The sequence below is a fragment of the Mesoplodon mirus genome (assembly GCF_964341445.2).
Source record: "Mesoplodon mirus genome assembly, chromosome: 19".
In the NCBI taxonomy this organism is placed as follows: domain Eukaryota; kingdom Metazoa; phylum Chordata; class Mammalia; order Artiodactyla; family Ziphiidae; genus Mesoplodon; species Mesoplodon mirus.
Window position 1 is genome coordinate 53,735,119 of NC_138995.1, and position 17,659 is coordinate 53,752,777.

The window sequence follows — 17,659 nt, forward strand, 5'->3', positions numbered from 1 at the left end:
AAAACCCAAACCTGGGACCAAGGCAGTCTGTTTTCCTTCCTGGGACGAGCAGAGGGATCTGGGCAAGGGTCAAAGGCCTCACTGCCCTCATGTCACCTCAGTTCATCCCTCCTGGGGAACAAGAGCTTCTGTAGTGGCACCACCCCCGCCAGGAGAGACAGTGAAGAGCCAGGCTCAGGCCACGTGGCTTGGAGGGGGCACCAAGATAAGGACATTTATCTGATTTAACCAGCTCTCAGGTGCTGGGTCAGAAAGCCAAGACAGCCCAGCTGCTGCACACAGACAGCACTTGGACACTGGATCTTCCCCACACTATTTGTCGCTTTAATCGCTCCCCCTCTTTCAGACGGCCTCTGATGGCACACGTGGCCTCAGACGGAGAGGAAGACACAGGGCCCAGCCCCACCAAGGTCCAAAAAAACAGCTGAGGGATGGAGTCTTGGGGAAGGAGGAGTCCCACGTTCAAGATGGTTAGGATGGGGTGGGGGGCAGAGGCAGTCCTCAAGGGGCAGAAGGGCTCAGAAGTCCAAGGTGGTGGCTGGGGTGAGGGTAGGCCCTGGGGAAAGGCCAGATGCTGCTTCAAGGCAGCGTTGTCTGGGAAGAGAGCTGTATGTTGAAAACTCTGCCATTTCTGTTCCCAACCCTGGTGTCCCCCACCCAACCCTGCCCTACCTGGGGCGGCATCTCAGGCAGGGGCTTTGTCTCCTTATGCCCCCTCTGAGCACAGTGACCCTGGTCCTGGGGTCAGGTAACACCACCTGAGCCTCATCCCTCCAGCCGAGCGGCGGCAGCAGCAGCAGCCTGCTCTGGCTCGCCCCTGGGCTGCCCCACTGTCCCATCTCTTCTCGGCAGCGTCCCTCACCAGTACAGCCAATCCCCGCACTCAGCTCCCTTTGCTGAAATACTCCGGGTGACTCTGTTTCCCTGCTTGGACCTACCCGAAGAGATGTCTCTAAAGGGGATCTTAGGTCTAAAGCTGGACTCCTGGTCTCCCCCCCACAGCTCCAGTCTGCCCCGTCTTTATAAGCCCACCTTCCACCCACAGTTTGGGCCACAAAGTTGGGGTCAGCCTGGACTCCTTGCCTCCCTCACTCCGATGTCCACACCATCGTCACATCCTTCCACCCACAGCCTGCATCTGTTCCCGACTCCTCTTCTCGCGGCCACTTCCCTGATCAGGCCCATCTCGTCCCCCTGCTGCCTCTCCCTCACCGTCTCCAGTCCACTCTCCACACAGCTGAGTGACCTCTTAAATACATCGGATCCTGTCATTCTCCCTCCTAAAACTGTCCAGTGGCCGCCCAATGCCCTGAGAATAAAACCCCAAACCCTATGTGTGGCCCACAGGCCCTGGGTGATCCGCCCCCTGCCTGACCCTGACCTCATCTCCTCTTCACACTTGGTCTGGGTCACACTGGCCAGCTTTCCCATCCTTCCAATAACAGAAGCTGGTTCCCGCCTCAGGGCCTTTGTCCTTGCAGTTCCCTCTGCCTGGATCCCACTTCCCACAGCTCTTCCCACAGCCAGTTTCCTTCTTAAAGTCTAGCTTCGCACAGTGACCAACTGACTACCCCAAGGTTCCTCACGGCCACGTCCCGTTGCTACCTCACGGCACTCGTCCCATTCGCAATGGCCTGACTCATCTGTCCGTGTGTGCACGTGCGCATGCATGCATGCCGACGGGCTCCCTTCACTAGAACCTAAATCCCACGAGATCAGGGAACCTTGGCTGTCTTGCTTCCCGCTCTGCCCAGTGCCTTCAACAGTGCCTGGCACATAGTAGGTATTCAATAAATAATTGTTGAATGCAGAACAAAGAAGGCCCTGTCTGGGGACCGCCCCACCCCACCCCACCCCACCCCGCCCAGGGGAAGGAAACCAGAGGTCTCTGAGGACACCGTGTCCCAGGTGGAGGGGCCCCAGGTCCAGGGCGGCCCCCTCAGGGGACTCGACTGCTGTGGCTGAGGGTCCCACCACGGGTCAGAGAGACATGCTGGTGAGGTTGTCCTGGCTCAGCAGTCCCTTCCGGCCTGCACCAGCCCCGTGCCCACCGCCCCCAGCACCCCCGCTCCCCCCACAGTACTCATGCAGCCTGTGCCGCAGAGTGACGAGGGCTGACCCCAGGCAGGCGCCGTTGGGTGCGTGGGGCCCCCCAGGCAGCTGGAGCAACAGGGTGGCTACGCCGGCCATGCCATCTTCAGTGGGCTCGAGGGTGATAGGCCCGGCTCGCAGGCCGGCAGTGGTGGCAGGGATGGCTGGTGGGCAGCAGCTCCCTCCCACGGGTCCCCAGGGCCCGCCGGCCCCCGTCAGCAGCAAGGGTGCCAAGAAGGGCTCAGAGCGGCGGAAGGCGGGTGGTGGGAGCCCGGCCGGCTTCCAGGCGGGGGCTGGGGCAGCAGGGTCGGGTGGGAAGCAGACGGTGACCTTGGCGAAGGGGCGGCTGGCCATCTTGGTCATTTCTTGCAGGTGCCGGCGCTGTTCCTGCCGCTGATCCAGGGCCTGCTTGGCCTTCCAGAGCAGCACGCAGAGCGAGAGGAAGAGGAAGAAGCAGGAGAAGAAGACGGAGAAGAAGACAAACAGGTCGATGTGGGCCTGGTCCTGCCGGAAGAAGAGCAGGCCCTGCGAGTCAGCCGAGCCGTTAGCACTGGGCCCACTTGGGTCTCCCACGCCCAGCAGGAGCAGGTAGAAACGGCTGGACTTGAGGGTATGGTGCTCGTGCGGGTAGGTGATGACCAGCCGGTCCCGCACGCCACGGACCACCAGCACCACGGATGGCTCTGTCACCGTCACGTAGGTGATCAGGCCCCGTGGCCACACCTCCCGCACTCGTGGCTCCGCTGGGGTGGCCGGCCCACCTCCGGCCCCGGGTCCCCCCAGATCCCCAGCCCCCCGGGGCCCACCGTCAGCGGGGGGTGGGGGGGCTGGGGGAGGCGGTGGTGGCTGGATGTGTACGGTGTGGACGCCAGTGTCGGGGGCCACACGGACCACGAAGGTGTCATAGGAGGTGGAGACGTAGAGGTCCACGGCGCCAAAGGTCACGTCCAGCGTCAGGCGGATGTCCACATTGGTGAACTTGGGCTGCACACCAAAGAGGACAGTGCGCCCGGGGCCCAGAGCACGGCGCTTTGGCTCGTGGAAACAGTTGGTCTGGGACGTGGGGTCCAGGCAGTACTCCTGCTCCACAGAGATAAGGCGGTAGCACTGCTGGCCACCCAGCGGGCTCCCGTGGAATGACTCCCGGCACTTGGCACACTGCGGGCAGGGCAGGGGGTGGAAGCAGCCATCAGAGCCGAGCTCAGGGTCCAGCCCTCCTCTAAGGAGGACTGATATTTTGTACCTACTGGTAAGGAGCCCCCGCCCTGGGTTTCCACAGTGTCCCAGCGGCTTCCTTGTGACCCCCCTGGATTTCCCTGACACAGTGTGGACACTAACAGCATCCTACACTCCAGCACTGCTGCTCCTGGTGCCAACCCAGTGACCACAGCGCCCTAACGGCAAGGCCTCTGAACTCTGAGGCACAGCAATGAGGAGCTCTGTTGAATCCTGGCTCCACCTCCTCACTAGCTGTGTGGCCTTGGAACAGTGACTTAACCTTGCTGAACTGGAGATTCTTCCTCTGTACACAGATAGCAAACACTACTGAAATCACAGGCCCAGCAGAGGTGAGCCAGCCTTGCCTGCTAGCCTTGCTGTTTCTGGACTATATTGGGTAGGTCCTGCCTCAGGGCCTTTGCACTGGTTGAGCCTCTGCTTGGATCACTCTCCTGCCTGCCCGGCCCCCCGCCCCCCATGTTTGAATGTCTTTACTCAAGTGTCACATTCTCACTGAGGCCTTCCTTGGCCACTGTATCTACCATTTCCGCTCCCAACATTTCCTAGCCCTCGTTTCTGCTTAATTTTCCTCCTTACTGTGCATCACTAACACACTGCATGTCTGACATATTCATTTGTTGGTTGCTGGACTCCTCCATGAATTCCCTGAGGTCAGAACATTTTGCCTGTTTTGTTCCCTACTGTGTCCCAGTGCCTTGCACAGTGCCTGGCATATATTAGGTGCTCAGTAAATAGGTGTTGAGTGAATGAGTTGGCTGGATAACAGCTATTTTGATTCCTGTAGTCCAGTGGAAACCACTCAATCTCTGGGATTGACCAGGGTCAGTCCAAGCTCCAAACCCAGCCAGCTGTCTGACCTGGGACAAGTCTCTGAGTCTCCTTTTGCTCTTATGCCCACAGCTCACCGAGGCCCTGGCACAGCCTTCAGGACCCTTCCATGTCTGTGCTGTCTCTACTGTATCTAGGGCAGGCACTCCTTACATACTAACCACTACTGCTATCATTAGAAGCTAAAGAAACTGCTGTTTCAGAGCTACCAACAGAGCTGCTGGAGGAGGAGGTCTGAATTAAGCTCTGAAGCTGTCTGTTTTGACAAAGACCAATGGGCCTTTTGATTATGCATCAAGCAAGCAAAAATTCTGGGGACTTCCCTGGCAGTCCAGTGGTTAAGACTCTGAGCTCCCAATGCAGGGGGCACGGGTTCGATCCCCGGTTGGGGAACTAAGATCACGCATGCTGCCCGGCAAGGCTGAAAAAAAAAAAAAAAAAAAAAGAAAAAGCAAAAATTCTGGTCTTGGATGGAAATGATGGAAATGTTAGGGGTCAGTAAGGCTTGTGAAGCTCTGTCACCATTTGGGTGTAGTCGCGTCTTTGCCAATAGATGGGTAGGGAGACTGAGGCAAGCAAGGGATTCTCTCTTCCTTCTGGAACTAGAGAGAAGGTAGGTGGGTGGGCTGGTAGGAGCTGTACTCCAAGGAAGGAATATGGAATATCCCCTCTGTGGGAGGTGAGCCTGCAACACAGTAACCAACCAGGCAGTCAGTACAGGGGCTCCAGGAGCCCCTCAGCTGAAGAAAGGGGATATGGACTCAAGGGGAATTTGCATATGGGTATTAGTAATAATATGAGATCCCCTACTGGCCTAAAGTGATCAGGTGAGGGCCGCCACTTGAGCGAAAACTTGCCTGAGAATGAAGCCAACCCAGAGGATAGCAGAGTCAAGATCCAGGGAAAGAAGGACTCCTGACTGCATTGTGTGAGCACCCGGATCTGGCCATTCCTGAAGTGGACTCCAGACCTCAGTTTTGAGAGCCAACACATTTTCTTTTTTGCTTAAGCTACTACGAGATGAGTTTTCCTGGCATCTGCAATCTTTAAGTTGTGACTATCCGTAATGGAGTCCGTCTCCTCACCTCCACCGCCCACAAGAGGCTCAATTCTGGGATCCCAGCATCACCGCCCGGGTCCTGAAACTGACTAAGGCTCAGGAACAGTCTATCAAGTTGACCTTGATCCCCATGACCACAGATATCGGAACCACGTTGTCAGTCCTGCCCGGGCCAGGCTACCTCATCCCAGCTCTGACCTCTTCTGGGCATGGGGCCATTGGCCCATAACTTGCTTCTCCAGCCGCACCTGGTATTTGTAGCAGTCTCGGCGGTCACTGGGGGAGCTGCCCTGGCATGTGCCCGTCTCTGTGTTGTTCTGACATGGGCAGCCTGTCCCATCCTGCTCGTTACATGTGTCCGCATGGCCATTACACTGACATCTGAAGAGAAGGAAGAAGACGGGGGTTATAGAGCTCTCATGACCTACAGGAGCCCAGGCTGGATGCTGCAAACGTGAGCTCCAATCCATGAGGCCAGAAGAGGAAACTGAGGCTCACAGAGGTCAAGCCGTTTACCCCAAGGCCACAGTGCTGTTAAGTGGCAGAGTCAGGATTAGAACCCAGGATGGACGGACTCCAGGGCTTACTGACCATTCAGAAGGAAGCGGGTGGAATGGGGAGGCTGTCTTGAGGCCTCTCCCTCAGGGCCCTCTCTCTTTTAGCCCAAGGGTCTCCACCAGGGCTGCTGGGTAGCCTACATTTCAGCACTGGCCTGAGGGAGAGGGTCTCCCACCTGAGTCTAGTTCATTGCCCCCAACCCCTGCCTCAGGGGATCTCATCCTTTCCTGACTGAGGGCAGAGGACTGGAGAGAGGGGAGCCTGGCTCCCAGAGCTATTCCTACCGAGTGGGACAAGGGTTCCTGGCCCCCCTTCCACTTACTTGGTGCACTTCCCATCGAGGAGGAAGTAGCCATGGAGGCAGCTCTCACATTTGTCCCCATAGCTATTATTCTGGCAGTTCACACACACGGCCTCGTCTTCACTAGGACCCTCTGTCACCCAGTTTTCGATCTGGCCAAGGAAGGACAGGGTGATCACAAAAAGGCATGGACCAGCCCCTCCTCCCTCAGAGCCAGGAGTCCAGACCCCAGCAGCCTCCTCCTCCCTCAGACAAGGAGTCCAAGCCCCCGGCCCCCTCCTCCCTCAGACCCGGGAGTTCAGGACCCCAGCCTCTTTCACCTCATCTGGATCCAACGAGTACTTCTCCGGCTCCCTCCTGGCCATTTCAAGCTCCTTCCTGGAGACGCAGACCTGGCTGTTGCCCCGACAAAAGGCGTGGCAGGGCCGGCAGGTTCCGCCCCCCACGGCTGAACCCACGAACAGGGGGAGGCACTGCTCACAGTGGCTGCCCTGGAAGCCAGGGACAGGTCGGTCAGAGGGGGTGAAGAGTCACAGTGGGTGTGAGAGTGGGGGAAGGTTCTGGGAGCACCAGGGGAGGGCAGCAACAGCGCAGGCATTTGGCTTGGGCAGTCCCAGCCCATCTGCCATTTAGCCCGCTGCCTTCACTTGCACACCTCCAGTGATGGGGTTTCACTCCCCTTCAGCCCCAAGGGTTGAGCTCAGAAAGCCCTTCCCCACAGGATCCCCCTCCCTGGTCCAGTACTAATTCTGTCCCGCTATCCAGGGCGGCCCCTCTGTGATACAGACCCAGACGGTGTCCCCAGGTTCCTCTCGTGCTCCCCTGGGATAGGGCTAGGCCCCCTCCGCCCTGTGCCTAGCTCACTGGGGCTTGGAAGGAGGCTCAAGATGCCTGAGTGTAGGCTGAAGGCACAGAGGCCCGGGGCGAGGGCCTGAGGTCCCGGACGGACACCTTGGTGTGATTGTGGCAGAGCAGGCAGTGGTCGCGGGCCCCCACACCGGCGCACTCGCTGTGGCGGTTGCAGCGACACTCTGTGGAGCAGTTGTGGCCGACAAAGCCGAAGTGGCAGCGGCAGTGGTCGGGCTCCACGCATGAGCCGTTCACGCAGCCCTGGGCGCACACGGGGCGGCACAGCCCCGTCACGCTGCAGGGGTGGGGCAGGAGTCAGCGCAGGGCAGCGGGCTGCTCCCTCCCAAAGGCACACCCAGCTGCGCCTCTGAGGCCACCACCGGCCAGCCCACCCTCTTCGCAACTAGTCCACCCCCCGGTCCGCTGCATCACTCCCCTGCCCCGGGTCCATCCCAGCGCCTCCTCCAGGGGCGATGACCCCCTTCCCAGGGTACCCTGTTAAACTAACTGACCAACCTTGCCCTCGACGACCTAGCCCCCGCCCTCACACCCTCCTCCACACCTTGGACTATGTTTTCTTATGTCCCACTTTGATCCATGCCCCGTCCTCTACCGCTCCCCACAGACTCTCCCACCCCACGGTCTGCCTGGCCCCGCTCCCCTCAACCCCACCCAAGCCCCCCCGTCTGGCCTGTAGGCTCACTTGTCCATGGTGTAGCCCGTCTTGCAGCTGCACTCGTAACCGTGGGGCCGGTCATGGCAGTTCTGTGTTTCGTTGCAGTCGTGGTGCCCGTTTGCACACTCGTCCTCAGGGGGGCAGGACAGGAAGGCCCAGGAGGCCCCAGGTCGCCCACATGTCAGCCCTAGCACAAGGATACAGGGCTTCACCATGGAGGCCTCTGAACCACTCGCCTAGCCACCCGGGCCCTTGCTCCCCCTTCCCCTGAGCGCCACCTGTGAGAGCCCCCAGCGCCCCTCCACGTTCTCTGCGCCAAACCCCACGTCAGAACGCAGACAGGAGCCAGCCCCACTCACCCCATCCGAAAACCCGTCTCACCATCGCGGGGGCCGCTGAGTCCACCCTCCAGGCAGCGGCCACCCCCATCCTGGCCCCCCCAGGCACACCAGCCGCAGTGGGGCCGCCGCAGGCACAGGGCGCACTGGGTTGCCTGAGCACAGCCCAGGGAGCAGCTCTCGGGCCCTCGGAGCAGCCGCCCGCAGCCTCCAGCCATACATCGCAGGGGCAGGTAGGAGGGGCTCAGACACTATAGGGGAGGGGAAGTGGCAGAGAAAGAAGATCAAACAAACACCTCCTGGGTATCTTCCTGGATTGCACCCTCTTCTCAGAGATCTCACCCCTGCTGGCCACAACCGGGTGGACCAAAATGGACATCAGCTGGGGTCATCACATTCTCCCTCCTCGGCATTTGTAACTAGAAGTTAAGACCAGAAGTCAGGCTAGGGACATCCTTGAAACTAGATTGTGTGGACTAGGGCTGGCTGGGCCGTTTGGATGAACAAATGTCAGCAAATGAAGAGAACAGAGAGAGGCAAGAAAAGAGCAGAGACAGAAGGAAGCAGAGATGAGAATCACACACCCCAAAGACAGGGAGACAGGCAGCTTTCCAGGCTCCACCTCCAGTCCCTGGTAGGGCCTGGCTGCACTTTCCACCTGGGTTACAAGAGGCACCAGTGTGTTGGTACCATGAGCCCCTTTACCCACCTGGCTTGGGATGCAGCTGTTTCTTACAATCAAAGAAAGGCAATGATCCCAGGTGGAAAAAGAAACAAGCATCAGGACGGGGGTTGCCAGCCACAGCCTTTTAGGACATGGACCCAGCTGCTGGGGCAACAGGATCCTGCCGCCCTTGGCTGGGAAGTTGAGGAGTCCGTGGTCAGGGGCTGTGCAGCAGCTCACACACCATCACTCATCGTGTCCTGGGACCCAGACACGGTGCTCAACAAGGTTCACACTCCTGGGAACTTACCTCAGTGTATGAGAGCATTTTATTTACGGCTTGGGCCTTAAGTGAAGTATAAGAGGAAAGAGATTAGTCTAGGCTGGCTGTCTGGAAGCACTTAGGAAGAAACAAAGCAACCATGCAGTCCTGAAATAGAAAACCCTGATAGCTGTGGCCGGAGCTCAGAGTCCCTACGGGTTACGCCGGGGATGAGCCGAGCCTGGCTGAACTGCCAGAGCCAAATTCTCCTCCAGAGAATTTGCTTAGGCTTCCAGATCTGAATTTAGTGCACCCCTTGACAAACAGAGGGGCAATCTGGAAGGGGGCCAAGAGAAGCCCGAGGCTCCAGTCTGTTCAGCACCTTCTGCTGGGACCCCCCTAGTGGCCAAATGTGATGCTGCCCAATACCACAAACTGCATTTCCTGTGTTCCTGGAAGAGATGCAGGATCCTAGCTCATCTGCTGACATATGCCCACAGCTTAGCAAAGTGCCCGGCACAAGGAAGGTGCTCAATGAAGAATTTGGTAAAAGGACAAAGGGAAGGAGGGAAGAAGCCAGCCAGCCAGCCAGCCAGCCAGGGAAGAGAGCACCTTGTTGTCTGCCCCAGGCTCTGAGGCCAAAGGCATTCAGAAGAACAATGCCTGACTGTTAAAATAAGGCTGCCCTTGAGCGAAATCACAACAGGTCTGGTCTGCGCACCTGTTACGATTGATCTGTGTTTTTAAAACACCTGAGCCAACAGTTTCAACTGATTTTCCCAGAAATCAGAAGATCTGGCAGCAGCCCTCTGACATGCCCATGCAGCATCAGCTCCGCCGCGCTCTCCATTCAGCCGCCCCACCACTCCCTCCGGCCTCACACCTCCTGAGCTGCCTGCAGGCTCTCTGGTGTTGCCTTCCAGTCCTTGGGATCCCAATAAAGACAAATAATGGAAATCTCAATAATATTTAGGGAGGACCTGTATCACCGGAAGGCCCCCCGGCTTGAGGACGAGAGGTCTCTGCTTGTTAGAGGTGCCACCGCAGGGGACCTCTGCCCTTGCAGCCACGCTGAGAGCCCCACGGGGAGCACCCCCCACTCCCAGCCGCTGCACTGACCCTCTTGGTGTGTCCCAGACAGCGGAGACTGGCAATCCTCCCAGTGGGTGGAACGTGGGGATGTTACTGAGTTTTTACTGAATAGCAGGCCGGGCTCCACGCTCTACATACATTCTCCCATCTAATTTGGACGACCTTCCTATGGGACGGTGTGGTATGATACAAAAATGTATCTGGTCTTTGTCCCCGGTTCCTGGTACTGAGCTACTAAAACACATAGGGGTTCCTGAGCGGTGGGGATGTCTTTTGCTGTTCATAAGGAACCCCTTTTACACCTGAGTTTATGCTAACGGGGTGACTTAGGGGAGTCAGCAGAAAAACCAAGTGATTAGAGCCCCACTCACCCACCGGGGGTCAGGGGAGAGACTGAGCTCTATAAAAACACTTGAACAATGAGATTCAGGGGACTTCCCTGGCGGTCCGGTGGTTAGGACTCTGTGCTTTCACTGCTGTGGGCTGGGGTTCAATCCCTGGTTGGGGAACTAAGACCCCGTAAGCCGTGCGGCATGGCCAAAACAAAAAGAACAACAACGAGATTCAGAGAGCTTCCAGGTTGATGAATGCATCTTCTGGGAGGGTGGCATGTCCAGTGAAGGCATGGACACTGCAGGCCTTGCCCTATTCACCTCTTCTGTTCGGCTCTTCCTGAGTTGTATCCTTTATAATAAACCAGTGTTAGTAAGTAAATGTTTCTCTGAGTTCTGTGAGCCATTCTAGCAAATTATCAAACCTGCAGAGGGGGTGGTAGGAACCCCCAATTTACAGCCAGTTAGCCTGGATTTGTGGCTGGCATCTGAAGTGGGAGCACTCTTGTGGAACTGAACACTTTAGCCTGTGGGACCTGACTCTGATTACAGGTAGATAGTGTCAGAAATTAACTGAATTGTTGAACACACAGTTGGCATCCAGAGAACTGGAGAACTGGTTGTTGGTGTTGGAAAACACCCCAGACAGGGTCTGTTGATAGCACTCCTATTTTACCAAAGACTCGTGCAGGCTCTTGGGTGGTGAGATGGTGAGTAATCACGCCTCAGTTGGGTCTTGCACAATCTCGCCCAATCAAGATGAATGAGGAGTAGACAGACCCACAGCTCTGGCCCAGTGACACTGTTTCTGGACATGACAGCAGTAGCTGAAGCTTTCTCATCTCCTGCTGGGGTGGGGCTGGGGTTGACTCCTGTGTCTGCCACTTGGACAGCTAAACCATGCCAGGCAGAGGTATCTTTGGTTGTTTTGTTTTGTTTTGTTTTTCAGCCGTACCACACGGCTTGTGGGATCTTAGTTCACACGGCTTGTGGGATCTTAGTTCCCTGACCAGGAATTGAACCCGGGCCCTTGGCAGTGAAAGTGTGGAGTCCTAACCACTGGACCACCAGGGAATTCCCCCCAGAGGCATCTCTGGAATGGACTTTATGAGACAGTACACACTGGGCAGCCAAGGGGTGGACTGTACCTCCCCAGACCATGCCCATGTTCAAGAATCATCTCTCGGGGCCTCCCTGGTGGCGCAGTGGTTGAGAGTCCGCCTGCCGATGCAGGGGATACGGGTTCGTGCCCCGGTCTGGGAGGATCCCATGTGCCGCGGAGCGGCTGGGCCCGTGAGCCATGGCCGCTGGGCCTGCGCATCCGGAGCCTGTGCTCCGCAACGGGAGAGGCCACAACGGTGAGAGGCCCGCATACAGCAAAAAGAAAAAAAAAAAAAAAAAAAAAAAAAAAAAAGAATCATCTCTCTAGACCACAGCCATAGATGAGGGGTGGGTCTGAATGGCTGTGTCGGAAGCAGCGCTCCTTCCCTTCCCTGGCCACGTCTCACTGGACCACGGCTGGACATCTAACTAGTGAGCTGAGCTGAAGTCTTCCCTGAGAACGTGAACTAACAGAAGAACACAGAGATGACTGTGGTCTCTGGAATTAGAAAGTCACATAGAGACTCCCCTGGTGGTCCAGTGGTTAAGAATCCGCCTTCCAACGCAGGGGATGTGGGTTCGACCCCTGGTCGGGGAACTAAGATCCCACATGCCGTGGGGCAACTAAACCTGTGTGCTGCAATTACTGAGCCCGTGTGCCACAAGTACAGAGAAGCCTGCGCGCCGCAACAAAGAGCCCGCAGGCCGCAACTAAGACCCAACGCAGCCAAGTAAATAAATAAATATTTTTTTTAAAAAGGAAGTCACATAGACTGAGGGTCAAGGTCTGCCAGTTGAGGCAGTGTGTGTTGATGATCAAGCCGAGAGAAACCAGAGGATGGAGACGCGCAGAAAACGGCTGAGATCAGAGACCAGGCGGCCCGAGAAGGACGAAGCAACAGTGCTTCCTCCCTTCAGGCAACATCAAATACCCCCGGTTCCTTATAATAACAGCAGCTCGAGTGGGTTTCTGTTTCTTACAACCAAAACTTCTAAAAGTAGAGAGAGAAAGAGATGGAGGAGGAAAGTGGAAAGGTGTGGGAGGGAGAAGGGAGATGGTATTGAGTCATGGGAAGGATGGGGCGAGGAGAGCTTAACTGAGAGTTGGAGAGACACCAGGGCTGAGGAGTCGGGAAGGGGGCGCTGGGACATGATGGGGAGACGCACAAGGCAAGGAGAGGGACTTCCCTGGTGGTCCAGTGGTTAAGACTCCACGCTTCCACTGGGGGCACGGGTTCGATCTCTGGTCAGGGAACTAAGATCCCCCAAGCCGTGCGACGTGGCCAAAAAAACAAAAACAAAAAAAACCCAACAAGAACAAGGCAAAGGGGGAAGAAAGAGATGTTGGAAGGGGCGAGAGAAGAGAAAGTGGGAAGAAGGAGAAAGTGTGATGGTGGGACCAGCCCTAAGGAAATGGAGGCGGACGTAGGACAGCGGCAGCGGGGTTGGAGAAAGGTCAGTGTGCAGCAGGGAGGAGGGCCACCGCAGACCCCGCTGGGGGCAGTCAGTACCTGTTGGAGGCTGCTGCTCCAGACACAGTGCTGCCAGCCCCCGTCTGCACCCTTGGAGTCCAGGCAGGAGGTGCAGTTGGGCAGGAGGTGACAGGGCGTGGGGCAGGGCAGCGGGGGCGATGATTCCACCGGCATCGGGGACACGTTCAGCAGAGAGTGGCTGAAGCACGTCCAGTCATAGGTGGGCTGCACCGAGAGGATGCGGCGGGTCTCCCCTGGGGTTGGGGGCACACGGATTAGAAGCAGGTCCGGGCCCCCAGCCTCCTCCCCTCCTCCTCCCTCAAACCAGGTCCCTGAGCCCCTTGCGTCCTTGGTGCAGGAATCCAGGCCCCCAAACTCTCCTCTCGGGGAGCAAGCCTCAGCGCTCACCAGTCCTCTTGAACTGCCGCGTCCACATGCACTTGCCCTCCCTTGTGCACTGCTTGCAATCGGCCGCCCCACACACGGCCTCCGAGCAGTTCCCAGCCCAGAAGACCTCTCGCTGGTTGATGCGACAGTCATTCTCCGAGGTGCAGGACCCATTGCGCCCGATGCAGGCACCCTCAGGGCAGTTGGTACACCACTTACAGCGGGGGGCAGATGCCTGGCGGGGGGATACGGGCTCAGCGGGGAGGCCAGGGCCCCCAGCCTCCCTCCAGCCTCAGCTCTTGCCACCCAATCCCAGCTGAAGAGCTCAGTGGCGCCTGAGCCACGCCCCCTTCCCACCCCCACCCCCATCATTCACCTCTCCATCTCCAGGCTGCAGGGTCCGGGGATGGCGGGCCAGGCACTCACTGCAGGTCCGCAGACGTCGACATTCCTCGGGGGAGTGGGGCATTGGAGAGCAGGGGGGACCACCACAGCCCAGCCTGGGGAGGCATGAGGTCTGGCTCACCACATTCAGCCAGGCCCCACCCTTCCTCCTCACCCTCGCCTCTTCCTGCTGCCCCGGGGACACCGTCCTGCAGGCCCCACATACGCACCCCAAACTGCTCTCAGCACAGGCCTCCCAAACCTGCTCCTCCCCAGCTCACTTTGTGATGGTCCCACGTCCACCTATCGCCCAGGCCAGAGACACTGGGCGATATCCCATGTCCTCTTGGCCCTCCAGCCATCGAGGCCTCTGCCTCCTGAATTCTTCTCTGACCATCCCCTCCTCCTCCACCCCTGCAGCCCCCCGCCCAGTTCAAGCCTCCCCCTTCCAGGCCTCCACCTGCAGCCTCCCCTCACCACCCCTTCCTTCACAAGCCTGCCCCTGCCCTCTCCTGCTTAAACCTTCTGTGGCTCCCCATCACCCACAGTGGAGGGCCATAATCCCTTACTCAAAACCCTTGAAGGCACACCTGTTTCAGAACTTTCCAGGTTTCAGGAAAGCAGTGGGTGTACCCGCTGTTACATAATACCCCTAGCAGAGTCTGGGGGAGCACCCTAAAAATCAAACCCTTTAATATTCTGCAGTAAACATGGTGACACATTTAATGGGACAAAATAAAGCCCGTTAGTAGCCTCATACCACATTAGTAGCCTCATACCAGTGCAGGATAACTGCGCAGTCAAGTTAGTTTGTGCTAAACCTAGGACAGCGCCTTCAGCCTCCTGATATGTTTGGATTCTCAAACTCCAGAAAAGGAGTCTCTGGAGCTGGACGGAGCGCAGTTCAGCCAGGCACTGGAAGCCCTTTCTGAGCCGACCCACCCACCTGTCCAATCTCATTCTTCCCCAACTCAGATGGTTTCTAAAATAACCAGATACAGCCCCACTTCTGAACCCTCATGGTCTAAACTTGACTGGTCATTTAGGGCCCAGTTCAGACTCAGCTAACCCCAGCCCACAAACAGGGCTCCCCACTCGGTGAGGTCCCCGAGCCTGCCCCTGCCTGTGATAAGCTGCCCATTTTGCCATGTGAGCTGGTCTCCTAACCAGACCATACCCTGCTGAGGCCTCCCCCCACAAGCCTGGCCTGGCACAGAACCCACTTCGGAGGGCACCAGTACCACCCACCCACCCACGTGCTGTCAGTCTCCATGGTTACCTATGGGCCTGGTCCCCGGACAGGCAGGCCCCATGGCACCAGGTACAGGCCCCAGACTGGTTACAAGCTTCGGGCGAGGGCAGCAGGTGGCAGGGGTCAGGGGGCAGGGTCAGGGCCAGCAGGCGGCCCAGGGCCACTCCCCCAAAGCCTCCGGAGATATACAGGCGACTCCCTACTGCCGCCACAGCATGGGCCACAGACTCCTCCATTGGTGGTCCCACAGAGGCTGGGCCTGGGGAAAGACAAAGTTCAGAGATAGAGAGCAGGAGACTCGAGGAAGAGATTCACACAAAGGTACCAGTCAGAGAGGGATGCTGAGAGGAGAGACAGTCTAAGGAGAGCAGAGACAGACAACAAAAGACAGAGAGAAGACAGATAAGGCCAAATAGGACAAGAGCATCAGACACAGACAGCAAGACAAAAGAGAGAGAGAGAGAGACATAAACAGAAAAAAGGAACAGAAAAGAGTGGAATAAGAACAGAGACAAATGTTGTGGAACCCGGGGACTTCCCTGGCGGTCCAGTGGTTAAGACTCTGCGCTTCCACAGCAGGGGGCACGGGTTCAATCCCTGGTCGGGGAACTAAGATCCTACATGCCACGTGGCACAGCCAAAAAAAAAAAATGTTGTGGAACAAGACCAAGGTGGTGGTTGAACCACACTGTGAAGGTACTAAATGCCGCTGAATTGTTCATTTTACAATGACTAATTTTGTTATGTGAATTTCACCTAAATTTTTTTAAATCCTCAAAAAAAAAAAAAAGAGTCACAGAATAGTGGAAAAAGTAGATTAAGAGCGAAAGAGAGTTAGAGACAGAGGGTCAGAGAAAGAAACAAAAAGCAAAGGAGACAGGCCCAGAGACACACGCACACAGTCATTTACAATGACTGTCAAATGAAATAAAAAGGCAAGATACAATCCCTTTCCAGCCTATGAACTGGAAGGAAGCACCCTCACATATGACAGTCATTGCCTCTAGAGAATGGGATTATGGGGGATTTTTTCCTTTCTATTTTACAAATTATCTACAATGACTATCATTACTTCATAAACAGAATTTAAAACTTTTCTAAGACAAAAAAAGAAGGAGCGTGTCTCTGTGGGTGCTTAGATAATGTGGAGAGGACAGGAGCTTCGCTTGGGGGCCTGAAGGGGCCCAAATGACCCCTAGTGAGTGAGAGTCGCAGGACAGGGCCAGCGCTCCCCCTGGTTGTCCCGGGGCCTCCCAGGGAGAGTGGTGGACTTACGGATGAGGTCAGGCAGGAGCCAGGTGTTGCAGTTGACCTGGTAGAGCAGAACATCGCTGCTGAACTCGTCAGGGTCCGAGCGCCCCCCGAGGACCACCATGGTGTCCCCTAGCAAGGCTGAGGCGTGGAAAAGTCGGGGGCGGGGCTGATGGCGAGACACGACAGGAAGGGCTGTCAGAGCCCACGGTCACCCGCTCTTCGTGCTCCCTCTCAGCCCACCCGCCACTCCAAACCTCCCCACGCCCCAGCCCCTACCAGCCCACCCAATCCTAACCTTCCTCAAATCTCACCTCCTCCCTCCGGGAAGCCTCCCTCATTCCTCAGAGCTGTCTCCACAGCCATCTCCTTTCCCTGAACTCCCAGAACCCCCAAACCCCATGCTGTTCCTCAGGAACCCAGCCTCAGATGCTTGAGATGAGCCCCACATTTCTTGGATGACCTCGCCAGCTGGGCTGGGGCGTATCCTGCTGGGGCCCTTACTTCCATCTCCCTTGCGGTCCAGCCCCAAGAAGGGCTTGGGAACGTGTTTGTGGATGGCAAATGCAATTGTCTCTAATCAGCACACCCAGGGTTTCATGCTTTCCCACACACTGTCGCCTTTGGCCTTGAAGGCAGAAGCACAAGGAGCCTCAGTGTCCCGTTGCACAGCTGGAGAGGCCAGGAAGGGGAGGGACCTGTCACGGCCACGCCCAGAGTGTGGCAGAGCTGGGGCAGAACCCAGGCCTCTGACCTCCTGGTCTACGATTCTTTCCTCCAAGTCACAGAGAGAAGAAGGGGAGACTTGGGGTACCGGGAAGGAGGCAGAGTAGGAATCCAAGGTTAAGCCAGTCCCTGGGGCACTGGGAAAGGGGGGGCCCTCCCTCCTGCCCCCTACACTCATGTGTCTGGACCTTTTCTCCTGACCTTTGCCCCCTGAGAAGGGGCCAGCAGGCTCCAGGTGCGGTCAGGACAGCGCAGGGAATAGACCTCAGGGGACGGGGCCGCCAGCTCCACGTGGAAGCGGAAGCCCCCAAACACGTAGAGGGAGTCAGTGGCCTCGTGATAAACAGCGGAGTGACCATACAGACCTGGGGGCGGAGGAGGAGTGAGCACAGAGGCTGGGGGAAGGGCTGGTGATCAGGAACGCTCCCCATCTTCCTGGGCTCCCCCTCTCATGACCACAACACCACTCTAGCAGGCCCTGATGCCAGAGACCTGGAAGCCTTTCTCAACCCCTCCTTCTCCCTTCGGTTCTAAAGGACAACCATTAAAGAGACTCTGGGAAAGAGAAGAGAGGGACACAGGGTGACCAGAATGACCTTGCGGACGGTGATCAAAGAATGTAGAAGGAGAGAGAGAGAAAGGAAAATACCTGAGGGGCACTGATCTAGGAGCTGGAAGAGGGAAACAGGGACCCACTGCCACTGGGCAGGAGGTAGGCAGCTTCTCATGAAGTCTGGGAGGGGTATATAGAGAAACTGAACTTCTCAAAAGGCGGTATCCTGAGAATGTGGGTGGG

The 17,659-nt window shown here is 57.2% G+C and overlaps 1 protein-coding gene across 3 annotated transcripts in view; it reads right to left on the bottom strand.

Annotated features, from left to right (window-relative positions):
* Positions 1-1,859: 1,859 nt before the first annotated feature.
* The window catches only part of MEGF8 (multiple EGF like domains 8), a 41,868-nt gene continuing 26,068 nt past the window's right edge, over positions 1,860-17,659 (bottom strand). For all 3 annotated transcript variants that reach the window (XM_082607085.1, XM_082607086.1, XM_082607084.1), the window contains 13 exons: positions 17,065-17,228; positions 16,162-16,306; positions 14,914-15,145; positions 13,627-13,750; positions 13,272-13,485; positions 12,903-13,117; positions 7,984-8,191; positions 7,630-7,789; positions 7,029-7,221; positions 6,398-6,568; positions 6,099-6,229; positions 5,467-5,599; positions 1,860-3,249 (listed from right to left, as the gene is read on the bottom strand). In XM_082607085.1, coding sequence (XP_082463211.1) covers positions 1,981-3,249; positions 5,467-5,599; positions 6,099-6,229; positions 6,398-6,568; positions 7,029-7,221; positions 7,630-7,789; positions 7,984-8,191; positions 12,903-13,117; positions 13,272-13,485; positions 13,627-13,750; positions 14,914-15,145; positions 16,162-16,306; positions 17,065-17,228 — 3,359 coding nt within the window. In that variant the 3' untranslated portion in view covers positions 1,860-1,980. The remainder of the gene's footprint in view (positions 3,250-5,466; positions 5,600-6,098; positions 6,230-6,397; positions 6,569-7,028; positions 7,222-7,629; positions 7,790-7,983; positions 8,192-12,902; positions 13,118-13,271; positions 13,486-13,626; positions 13,751-14,913; positions 15,146-16,161; positions 16,307-17,064; positions 17,229-17,659) is intronic.